Source organism: Electrophorus electricus, chromosome 11 (genome assembly GCF_041902795.1).
Source record: "Electrophorus electricus isolate QZ-2024a chromosome 11, ASM4190279v1, whole genome shotgun sequence".
Classification (NCBI taxonomy): Eukaryota; Metazoa; Chordata; class Actinopteri; order Gymnotiformes; family Gymnotidae; genus Electrophorus; species Electrophorus electricus.
Window position 1 is genome coordinate 9,315,001 of NC_137507.1, and position 12,500 is coordinate 9,327,500.

General features: G+C 45.6%; 1 protein-coding gene across 2 annotated transcripts in view; it reads right to left on the minus strand.

The window, feature by feature from the left end:
* Positions 1-12,500, minus strand: part of scube1 (signal peptide, CUB domain, EGF-like 1) — a 62,123-nt gene that overhangs the window by 25,669 nt on the left and 23,954 nt on the right. Inside the window, exons 5-7 of one of the 2 annotated variants that reach the window (XM_035528614.2) lie at positions 12,143-12,268; positions 9,966-10,082; positions 5,376-5,465 (exon numbers count right to left, since the gene is read on the minus strand). In XM_035528614.2, the coding sequence (XP_035384507.1) occupies positions 5,376-5,465; positions 9,966-10,082; positions 12,143-12,268 (333 nt within the window). The remainder of the gene's footprint in view (positions 1-5,375; positions 5,466-9,965; positions 10,083-12,142; positions 12,269-12,500) is intronic. The other variant, XM_035528615.2, reaches the window with a different exon arrangement.

Genomic DNA, 12,500 nt, shown 5'->3' on the forward strand with positions numbered 1-12,500 from the left:
AAAAGAGAATCCGAAATGTAAAGAAGATCTCAAAAATCTCAAAAGTGTTCACTCCGTATTTGGCTAATTGGGAAGGATTACTGGATAACCAGAGGCATAGTACAAGTAAATCTGGTCTGCTAGAAAAATCATTAAAAAGAGCATTTGAAAATGCTTCTACACATATTAAACCTTAACCCTAGTGTGTTGATGTTCAAATGGACAGGAGTCAGTCTGCTCCAACAAATGTTCAGATAATACTGTTCGGCTCCTCAGAGGGTTCCACGTTTTGGCCCATAACCATGTTTGTAATACAAATAATAACGTACCAAGGAAGTCATTTAGTAGGAAAACATTTCTGTAAAAACAAGATGTTCCGTTGACATGGTTCATACTTCTCTACGGGGTCGAGATTAAACACATTTAGACTGGAATAAGTTTCCATCTCGGCAGGCCAGAGCGTGCATGCTGCCTTAATGCAGGGTGGAGGCTAAGAACCCAATAAATGGTATGAGGGCCGTTATTATCTGCTGGTCCTCTGGTCACAGAGAGATGTTTGCTTGCCGTCATGATGGCGCTAATTTATTTCCAGAATACGTAGTGTTGATAAAGCATTGTCCAGGGACCCTGGGGCAAAACCCAGACTGAACCTGGGAACCAGGAAGGAGGCGAGTAAAGAGTGAGTAAGCAGGACAGATCAGCATGGCAGTTTGGTTCAAAAATCCCTCCAAAGTTTTCTAGAATTTAATGATTTATGCCGACGACCCCGTTATCCGCAGCTAACGCTACAGGCGATTCTACTGCACACACGTTCTGTAACAGCTGGTCCCACAAAGCCTGGGTGTCTAACTGTTCCCAAGGCAAATTCACACACACAGACACACACTCACACACACACCATAGATAAAAAAAAAGAAAGCATGTAATATGCCAACACATACATAGTTTGTTTCCCTTAATAAATCCCAGTTTTGAACAATTAAGTGCATGAATGGAGAAAGCCATAAAAATACCCGAAACCCAAGAGGTGTGATAAAGTGTAAAATATGTATTCTACAAAAGTGGGCAAAGCTTCCTGACTGATGGCCGCGTGTGGTTTTTTTTTATAACTGTGCGCTGAAAGATGGATATTCCTCAGCCCTGTTTGTGTGACAGGAGTCCTTCTGGCTCAGAGCAGCACAACCCTGCTGAGGCTCCCGAACTGAGCAAATTCGTCCCCCACACAGACTGACTTCACTCGAATGCTAAAGGACATGCAACTGTTAGAAATCCAGAAAAAAGGTTACTCTGGTCTCGGCAAATGTTTTAAAAAACGTTTCTAACACTAAAGTAGATTCGGTGGTAATCTGAACTTGGTAGTTTAATTGTTAAATATTTTGGACGTTCTGAGGCCTTCTGAGGGTGCAGAGAAGCCTACCAGTGTTTGTCTGGCCCTGAGCATTTTCTCAGTCAAGGTGCTGCTTTGGGGAAAGCTGGCCCTGGTCAGCAACACCCTGAGGTGGACCGTTTGTTTAGGTCAAAACGGCAGCTCTGCACAACCTCACCACATGTGCCCCACACATGACTGTTTGTGTGTGTGTGTGTGTGTGTGTGTGTATGTGTGTGTTTGCGCACAGATGTATGCACATTTTTCACTTCCATGCACAGAATTAACAGGTCTATGAAGTGCTTTGAATGTTTCGGCCAAACTGGTCAATCTTCTGTCCACACTGAGAATCTGTGCAGTCTGAATTTAAAGCTTTGGGTTCAACAATTTTGGTGTTATTTTCCCTGTCCTATTATGGAAACACATTTGATGCTGGATTCAACACTTTCATACAATTTCTATTAATAGCCGTCCAGGTCGACCCTTAACCATCCTAACAAAAACTTCCACTTAGCCTTCAGTCTAGGGAGTAGGGAGAAGGGAGTAGGGAGTAGGGAGTAGTGAGTAGGGAGAAGGGAGTAGGGAGTAGGGAGAAGGGAGTAGGGAGAAGGGAGTAGGGAGTAGGGAGAAGGGAGAAGGGAGTAGGGAGTAGGGAGAAGGCATTAGGGAGTAGGGAGAAGGGAGTAGGGAGTAGGGAGTATGGAGTAGGGAGTAGGGAGAAGGGAGTAGGGAGTATGGAGTAGGGAGTAGGGAGTAGGGAGAAGGGAGTAGGGAGTAGGGAGAAGGGAGTAGGGAGAAGGGAGTAGGGAGTAGGGAGAAGGGAGAAGGGAGTAGGGAGTAGGGAGAAGGCATTAGGGAGTAGGGAGAAGGGAGTAGGGAGTAGGGAGTATGGAGTAGGGAGTAGGGAGTAGGGAGAAGGCATTAGGGAGTGATCTGCAATTCTGAATATTATCTTCATCATGACTGTATCTAGATTTGTAATGCATTCCCCAGTATTCTATTTTGGACTTTATTGTAATATTTTTCACCTCTCACTTATGTTGATGTTGAAGGGATTTACTTATATTATCTTTAGTGGTTTCTGCAAAAACTTCACGTACATAAAAAAGACAAACACTAGCAATAACATAAAAACCATTTCAGGTTACCTGCAAACAGTGTTTACTTTATAAAAAACCTTTTTCTGTAGAGTAGATTTGAACCATGTCATTTTCAAAATTGCCCATCACTAATGCGACTTACTTCCTTGGTGTATGACCTGCTGTCATTCTGCTTCCCTGAGGTTTCCAATAATAGAAAAACATATAGAAAACTATGTTTAGATGACATGTCCGAGGCATTAATACTACAATCCACCCATCCCTTTTGGAATATGCTTGACACTAATTAAAAAGATCTTACCTGAATGCATAAAGACAAAGCCCCACCTCCTCACTCTTTCTCTATCTCTAACACTGGTGCTGAGTTTCCCGTGCGATGTGCCAGTATTGGTTGCATCCTGGTGCTATTGGCCACAGCTGTGACAGCAGAGCAACTGAGTCGGGAACGCTGAGTGTCAAATCTAACACACTCCTGAGGCACCACACTGCTCCACACACGCACGCACGCACGCGCACGCACGCACGCACGCACATATCCTAAAACATCCTACTGTGTAAAGCTGTCATAACCACCATATTTGTGATAAACTCACAATATAAACATGACCAGGCAACCAATGAAAGCGCATATAAAACTGAGGATGTCACTGACACCCACTCGACCTCTTGATGATCTGGACTGGGGTTCATGAAGAACTTCCGAGCAGCACAGCTGATCTACATTCAGTTTTTTTTTTGTCTTAAAGATCATCAAAACAACAATATTCATCTGATCCCAGATTCGCTGCAAGTCTGAACTTTATCATGGAAACACAGGAATCTTGTTTTCTAGAAACATCCCTGCTGAGTAACAGGAATGACCAGAGAAGACATGAAATGACGAGTCAGAGTAAGCTGACTGACATTGGGCCCTTAGTGAAACGTGAGTTTAAAGGACCATAAAAGTCGTTTAAGGAATTTGGCAAATTCACAATTTCTTTGTTGGTGTTTAGTAAAAATGTTCATTTCACATAGATAAGGATGTCTATATTTTTTAAAAGTATGGTTTCCAAGTTGAAGAGGGGTATTACCTGAGACCCGTTTAAAAATCACAAAGAAAAAAATCTGGGTAGGAAAAAGAATAAAATTCAAACATGACTTCAAACACGAGTGACAAAAAAAAAAACAGAGACAGCAATCCAGGGTGAAGTGTTTCCACTTAATCTAAATACATTACGATCTGCCCATAGTGCCCATCTGCACTGGCCTAGAAGGATACCTGTTTTGAAATGAAAGGTGAAAGTTATACATCGGTGAAATGGCGAGGGAGGAAGGAAGGGGTTAAAAAACACTGGAGTGAAACCTCCGCAGGAGGACTGGTTACGGGTCAGCCCATCTCTCCTACAGGGGAAGAAAATGTGACATGAAGTAATATTATTAGGGAAGAGAGAGAAAGGTAGATAGTAACAGGGCTGGAGGAAGAGACACTGTCTTCCTGTCACATGATGTCAGATGCTTGTCTGATGTAGCACGTACAGGAGAGGCCTGCTAAGTCTGGATTTAATATAATGCAATTTGGTTTGATCCAGTTTGCCTCAGTTCGATAAAATCAGATTATAAGTGATTAGCATTAGACCAGCTGACCATTAGACCATTTGAAGTGGTGACATTTGACTGCACCTGACAGATAATGTGGGTTTTATTATGTACTGCGAGAACAGAGCTTTTGAGTAGAGAGAGGGAACCGTGAGGAAGAATTTAGCCCCAAAAGGGAAAAATATAGCCAAATCTCCTTTAGTGCTGAAGCTCCTACTAAACAATGCAAAGTAGATAGAATCCATACACTAAAACCTTCACAGAATACAGGAAAAATTCTACAGGCATTTTTAAAATCAGAGTCTGACACCTAGCCTAGATCATACCCGCGACACAGTCAAACAAGCACCTCCAATACTGCAATTCATTTTCTAATGCTTTATTAAATATCCTCTCATTTCTCTGCTCATTTCAGTAAGAGGTATTGTGCATTATGGTATTCGTTCCGTGTTTTCATAACAAGTTAATCACAACTGTTAATGGCTAGCAGTGTTGACTGCCTGTGTTATCTTTTCTCACTCAGGGGGAGCTTTACGGTAGTAACAGTCAGGCGTCAGTTGAGACAAGGCTGCTAAAGACCATGTCAAGAGAATACAGGGGCATTAAAATACCTCCACTTCAATGCAGAAAAATTCTGGACATGATATAGGAAAGCCCAGGCTGTGTCCCAATCCAAGGCTGCATGCTGACATGAGCACTATGACCTTCAGTGACCTTCATGAAAAAGCACGTTACACAAGTAGCCTCCTTATATTTTCCCTGTCTAAGAAGGTGTAGGTAAAGGCATGGCCAACCTTGGGTGGTCTAAGGGCGAGAACACCTATTAAACACTTTATCAAAGGATAGCCTGAATGAAGAGGAAAGTACTTGAGTGTCAGGAGAATGACGAGAACTTTTTCTTTTTTACAAAGAAAGGTAGTGAGAAAGAATGCGTCTCCTGTACAACAAGTGCTTTCGTCTTCTTTAGCAAGTTCTCATACCGCAGCGGGAATGGCATGGGAGCTGTCAGAAGTGATCGGACAAAAAAGAAAGACAAAAGCAAGAAAAGGAAGTTTCATTACTGCTCTTATGAAAGGCAACAGAGGAGTGTCGGAAGCAGCTCGGGAATGAAGGAACCCTGTCGTGTTTAGAGGACCTATTCTCTGGCTTTGACAGACACAGGAACACCAGAAACAACCAGGAACGTTCAAGGATGGTTGGGGCAGGGGTGGGCAGGGGTGGGGAGCGGTGGGGTGGGGTGGGGTGGGGGCGGCAGACTCAAAACAAATAAAAGGCCAGAAGGAAATAAAGGGTAGCCGGGGAAATAAGCACAGGCGTCATTGCAACACAGAGAGAGAGAGGAAGAAAGGAGTTACCCATAAGCAGACGACGCTTCACCCTCCTGTCCACATCAGCTACTGACGTGGTATTGAACTCAGAGCTCTCAATTGCAGCCTCATCCTCCTCTAAAACACAAGTGACAGAGGACAAACAGGGAGCAGTAGGTTAATTAGAAGCCTAATGTCCTTCGCCCCGCAAAGGCAGCCTTGCCGCAGACCGCCCCGGCCTCGGGCCCACAGGGAGCAGGCCAGGCCGGCCTGCTCGCGGTGGCCTCCGCTCGGGTGCCCGGTCTCAGACCGCCTGACCCTCTTGGCGTTTGAGCACGAACCAAAGCCAAGAAGCCAAAAAGCTGCGAAAGAGCGCCAATAAACCCCGTTAGAGTGTTAATAAAATAAACGAATAGATAAATAAAGAGTATCAAATCAGACTCTCTCCCAAGAAGAGATCGGTCTCATGTTCATGAGAAATGGGAGGAAGGACATACAGAGGCTTACACTGCAAAAACCGTAAACGGGACGTTGGGTAAGAGGGGGGGTCCCGGGAGGGGCTCTCGGGAGGGGGTCTCGGGAGGGGGTGAGGGGGGGGTTCACATTGACATTTGATGTTGCCGTTGTAGTCTTCCATATCAAACGACTACTCAGTTACCGCAGTGACAGAGAGGAGACAGAGAGGAGGAGAAAGAGAGGGAGAGAGGAAGAGAGGGAGAGAAAGCTGGAGTGGGCGATGACACACGCTGAGGACAAACTGCATGACTGGAGGATGACGAGAGGACGGCAAGAAAGGACGGAGCACTCCAGGCCGTTTGTTAGGCACCGTACGCGCACACGCTGGAGGAGGAACAGAATGACACAGGGAAAGGGGAGGGGGGATGACATGACACAGAGCGAAGTGCCGTCTCATGGCCGCGAACCATAAGCGGGACCTGTGGTGGGTGTTGGGAGTGTGAAGGAGCATGCAGGAAAGGAAACAGGGACATGTGGATGACAGACGTCTGGGGGCAGTGCTGGTTGCCTGTTTGTCTATGGAACACATCACAACTGGCTTGGACAGTCAAGTCAATGCAGGGAACTAGGTTCAGAGAGAAGGGGGGGGCGGGGCCGGGGGCGGGGCTACGGCCAGGCTTGTATGGGTTACTGTGGCTGGTTAATGAGCATGCAGATACGCCAGCGGGAGGCTGGCGTTAGAGTCAGAAGGGTTGAGCGAATCGGGATGAGCAGGGAGGAGGGCAGTTCAGAAGATGGGCCAATCAGCACAACAAAGGGAGTGGGGTCTGCTTTGATGCTGGGCACTTCTGGGTCATGAAAGTCTGCTCCGCCTCCAGTCTCGTACTGCTTATTATAAGTGGCAGTGTGCTATGGGTTGGGGAACACTTTACTTTACTGTGCACATACTAATGAAAGAATGTTTTGTATGGGCGTGTGTGTGTGTGTGTGTGTGTGTGTGTGTGTGCGTGCGTGCGTGCGTGCGTGTGTGTGTGTGTGTGTGTGTGTGTGTGTGTGTGTGCGCACATTTGTGCCCATTTATCTTGGATAGAACTGTGGGCTCAGATAGGAGAAGGGATACAAACACTCCAACATTGTCCATGAGCAACTGGGACTCATTTTTGATTGGCTCATGTAAAGGTGGCAACAAATCAGGGGCTTGAAGGGAGCACAAAATAACAGAAAAACCAAAACCAGAGAACAAAATACATTTACCTACTAACTCTATAATGAATGAGTAATAGGTGCACTACTGTAAAGGGCTCAGGGTTTACTACTTAGTTTTATAACAATACAGAAGGGAAGACGACAAAATTAAAAGGCGAGAAGAGATTTACACACATTTTCATGCAAGCGAATGAAAGCTTGTGTTGTTAGGGAGGAGAGGAAGTGGACGTATGAGCTAGTTAGGGAGAGGAGGATGTAGAGGGGAGAGAGAGAGAGAGAGAGAGAGAAAGAGGGGACATGCAATTGGCATGACAAGGCAGCAGTCTACATGGGGAAGGAGCGGCAGGTGGGTGTGAAGTGGAGTGGGGGCCATTTCTGTGTGATTTAGCCATGAGGTTGCAATATGACAGGTTTGGTGCATGCTTGTTTTTAAAGGTCAAGGATCAAGACAGGCCATTGGCTAGCTGCTTTAAGAAGGGGCGGTCAAGAATAGAGCTCATTTTGTTGATTGGCTAGACAGGGGGACATTACTTTTCTGATTGGTTCAGGGCACTAAGTCGATGCAGGCTGCAATTGAGATGTACGCTCGTGACCTTTTGGTTACAACGTCTTTTGCCTTTATTATGTGAGTCCGAATCACCCTTTAAACTGCAGACAAGACAGGCAATCAGTTACTTTCACCAGAGAAGTAGGAGGGACAGGAACAGGAAGAGCGAGGAGACCGCAAGAGACGTTGCGGAAGGGTTCTAGAGTGAGAGGCGAGAGCCACACAGCACAGCTACACACACCGACCACCACGAGGGTCTGGACAGACAAACACAGGTAGGAGGACAGGGAGGAGTAGAGAGATGGGGAGGACAGTCGCTACGCTCCTGGTCTCCGCGGCCGTTGCCTGTCGCTCCACGGCTGCTGTAAAGGAAGACTGCGATGAGCGGGACAGCAGGCGGTAGGACAGGACAGGATCCACTGGCTCCTCCAGAGAGGTCTGGGTGGTCCCGTACGGTTCTGCATGGTGAAACAGCACCATTCCAGTGTAGAGGAATCAGCAGGAATGACAACATACACACGTTCAGGAGTTTATTGCATTTGGGAAGAGTCTGATGAGATGCACAGAGGTATTTTTGTGTGTAAGAGAACACCGCAACGTCACAAGAGTAAGAGTTTATAATACATCCAATGGCAAAGCGAAAATCTTTCCAGAAATCAATTCATCACAGTTCATCACAGATCTGTTCATTTTCTCCTACGTTTCTGGACTCAGTGGAGAATTCAGTGGAAGATGAAGCTCTGGAAAGGCTGTTGCAGTGTGAAGCCCCTGAGGTGTCTGGGTGTTGGCACCAGGCAGACTGGTTCCACACCATGGGCGTATACACATGTCCTCTCTGATTGCGACAACAACGCAGACACATCCAAAAACAGCCTGGAGGTCCAAGTTGGAGGCGCGGTGTCCTTGTGAGCCCCACTATGGTCCAACGCCTAACGGGCACGTGACTGCGGACGGTACACGTCGCAAACACACGCCCTCCCGCTCGCTGAAACTTTCTACGCTCCCGTGCGTGCCCGGAGCGATGATACAAGGTCACCTTAAACGCGTTTGCGCTCTGAAAGCTCAATGAGGAGACGATGGGGACTCGTGGGAACAGCCAGTGTTAAAATTATAAAGATAAAGCAAGCGCATGTCCTGCTCAGACAGTTCTGGAAGCATCCTGCGACCTCTGCGTTGGCGCAGGAGACTCTCAAATAAAACAGACTCCGCCCTCCTGTCCAAACAAGGAACGAAGGCGCCACCAGGCAAAGAAAAACAAGCGTATAAAAAAAACCTTACCTGCATCCGTCCATTTGTTTTTCCAAAATCCCCCCCAAAAATACAGACACATAAAAACCCCTCTTCTTTTCCAAGGTTTTGCCGGTGAAGGAGGTGCTGCCCACATGGCGTATAAAGTTTTCCCATTTCGGTGGATATGGCAGGGCTCCATGGGCCAGCTGCTGGCCTTTGCTGCCATTATGAGGATGATGAATGTGTTTTGCGCTCAAGGCGTTCAGTGATGAAGTTTCCATCATCCAGCACATCTTCCCGCGCACACACACACGCACACACACACACACACACACACACGCGTGCACACACACACACACACACACAGTGCTACCTTTCTGCTCAACACCCAAACTCCATCTTTCTTTCCATACTACTCCTTCTCTCTACCTTTTGCAAAGGGTAGAGCAATGACAAAGTTATACATTCATTTCTTCCCCCTAATAGTATAACAAAGGCGTGTGTGTGTGTGTGTGTGTGTGTGTGTATAGAAAGAAAGACAGAGAGAGAAAGAGTGTGTCTATGTAAGTGTGCGCGTGGAAGAGATGAGAGAGAATGAGAGAAAGCAGGAGATGAATGACTGAATTAGTGTCTCCAGTCTTACTGCTCCAGCTTATGGGCTGTTCAGGCACCACACACTCTCCCAAACTCTGGCGTCATCACATTTATACTATGCGTACATAGAGACAGAAAGAAAGAAAGAAAGAAAGAAAGAAAGAAAGAAAGAAAGAAAAGGAGAGAGAAAGAGAGAGAGAGAAGGAGAGAGAGAGCAAGAGAGAGAGAGAGAGAGAGAGCAAGAGAGAGAGAGCAAGAGAGAGAGAGAGAGAGAGAGCAAGAGAGAGAGAGAGAGAGAGAGAGAGAGAGAGAGAGAGAGAGAGAGAGAGCGCTACGAGGCAGAGCACAGCTATGAGGTGAAGACAGTGTGACCCATGTGGCAAGGATGGGTGTTTGTGGGTCAGATGAGCTCTGTGTGTGGCAGATGATGGCAGGGATACAGAGGAGGGCTGTGGAGAGGGATCATGGTCGGGCCCAGCAAGAGGCAGGCTAGGAACCATCTAGGCCCGTGTGTTTAGCAGACAGTGATGGCTCAGCCTCGCTTTAGCAGCTAGAAGTTAGTGTGTCTGTGTGTGTGTGTGTATGTGCGTGTGTGCATGACTCACCAATGCAGGTCTTGAGGTCAGAGTGCAGGGCATATTTCTGGTGACAGCCACACAATGGTCCAACATCAGTGTCTTCACAAGTGTGCTGGCAACCTCCATTTCCATAGTTACACGTCACTGGTAATGCACAATGACTATGAGGCGGGCTTAAAACGGACAGACAGACACACTCTTCCACACACACACTCTCTCTCTCTAACAATAATAATAAAAACAGGCAGAATAACAATAACACACATCTATTTTAATAGATGTATTTATACATCTATTAATAGAAACTAGAACATGCTATTTGAAATCCTGCATCCTGTCTGGGTCGTAGGTCGGATTCTTGTGCAGTGTGAGGGAATGGCATATACTGTTTGAGTACAGTTCCTAGGCAGAATTCTGTAGCTTTTCCACCAGAAACTGCTCATAAAACTGCCGTACATATTGCCACTACTTAAACATTCATTTGTTTTATGTGTCATATAAATTGTGCAGATGTAAACTAATACAAGAACACTTCCTTAATCCATGCACACACACACACACACACACACACACACAGACACACACACACACACACTCATATACCCCTGATCCTCTTTAATTGAGGATATTAAAATGTTTCACAGTAGTTCACTCTTGAGACTTTCACTCTTGGAACACAGAGTGTTGCCAAACCAAAAGCTCCTTCGCTTTCTCGCTGCCTTGACTGATCCCTCATCTCTCCCTCCCTTCTTCTCTGCCTCACTCTCTCCCTGACTCTCTATCCTCCAGCCTGGTGTCTAGTGGACTGGTTCAGGTGAGTGTGTGTACACGTGATTGTGGAAGGACCACTTGTTTTAGGACCACCACTCATTATCTTTGTCTCAAAAAGTTTTCCAAAAAAAAAGTTTAAAACACCTGACCTGGCAAATCAGGTGTAAGGCGCAATCCAGCGTACCACAAATACCTCCAGCCGAACATGCTGAGAACATGTGAATAGACTCTAAAGACTAAATGATGAAATATTCTACTTGTGCACCAAATTTAAAAGACTTCTACTCTATTTAATTTAGCTTTTTTAGACATGATCTGTGTTCATTACCATATTTTTTAGTCTTCTTAAATTTGCTGACAAAATTAAAAGACCAGTAAAAATCTTTACATTTGAATCATTTTAGTTTTGTTTTTTTTCCTTTAAATGGCTCCAAACCTAGTTTGAAGTTTTCAAGACAATTTATATGCAGAGTTTGAAAACTCAAACTTTAGCACCCCAGAAACAAAAAGGCCAAGCTTACAAATTACATTTTACCCAGAAATCCCTTTATTTGTTCTGGACTAAAAGGGGAGAAAACTGTTTTGGATGGGGTAAAAATGTTAGAACTCCAGACATAATACATCCATTATCTCACTCGAAGTGCCAAAATTATTCAAGTGAAGCTGCTGTGTGACCACGTAAGTGAACTAGAATATCTGGGTGATTCTGCCAATATGGATTTCCACACCATAAAATAAAGGTTAAGTTCGTGATGTGATTTCAAGATGTGAAAGAGAAATTTGGACTGTTCTGATTATAGAGATGACCTAGATCATTTAAAATGTTTTGACATTCTGATTGGTTGGAGATGATCAAGCAGGAAGGTCAAAGGTCACACCAGTGTTTAGCGTGCTTATGGCCATGTCACTTATAGCTTTGCTGTTCACTTGCATTACATTCTTTTTGGCCAGAGGAGTCCCACTCGGCCCCGACACACCAAACTCATCTCTACTGTATGTGTATGTAGAGAAGGTAGAAAGAAACAAAAAAAGTGGAATATGAACGATGCTCAACCTCTCCAAACATAATAAAACTGATCTGCATGAGACCCGATATTAGCACGTGTAGATAACAATATTGTAAATGGGGTAGTTAAAAGAAATGCACATGTTGACTCCTGCACAGTTGGGTTACAGAGCAAAAAAGTGCAGTCATGCAAAAATCTCTGACTGAATGCTTCCTGTAACGGGTTTCCTTGAGACGGTGGACACTCAACCTTTTAAGGATTTGTGTCTGTTGCACTATTTGATGCATCAAGTACAGGTGTGTGGCCGGAGAGCTTGGATAAACAGTCATACCTGTCAATCAAACGTGACCTACAGGACTATGTCAGTAAGAAGGAGGACGGGACAGCATTCTGCTGATGGAGTGCGTACGCTCGAGCGGTACATACATCTGCAGTCCTGCTGGTTCTCGGCCAGTTCGAACCCCGGCCGGCACTCGCACGACACGCCACCTTTGGGAGTTTCCCTGCAGATATGGGCACAGCCGTGATCCTTGTTCATGCAGTTCATTCCGTCTGCAGGAATGGAGAGAGAGAGAGAGAGAGAGAGAGACAGAGAAAGGAAGAGGGGTATGTTCATTTACAGCTGAAAGGCGTGCATGTTCCCCAGTAGGCTCCTGAAGATGGACGTGTGATTTTTACGGGAGGTGTAAATTAGCTTAATGGCTCTGCCACAGGGCCCTTTATACCGCCAAAAAAAGCTCTGACATTACCAGTGACCCTTGCAACCTGACAAAAAGGATCTCTC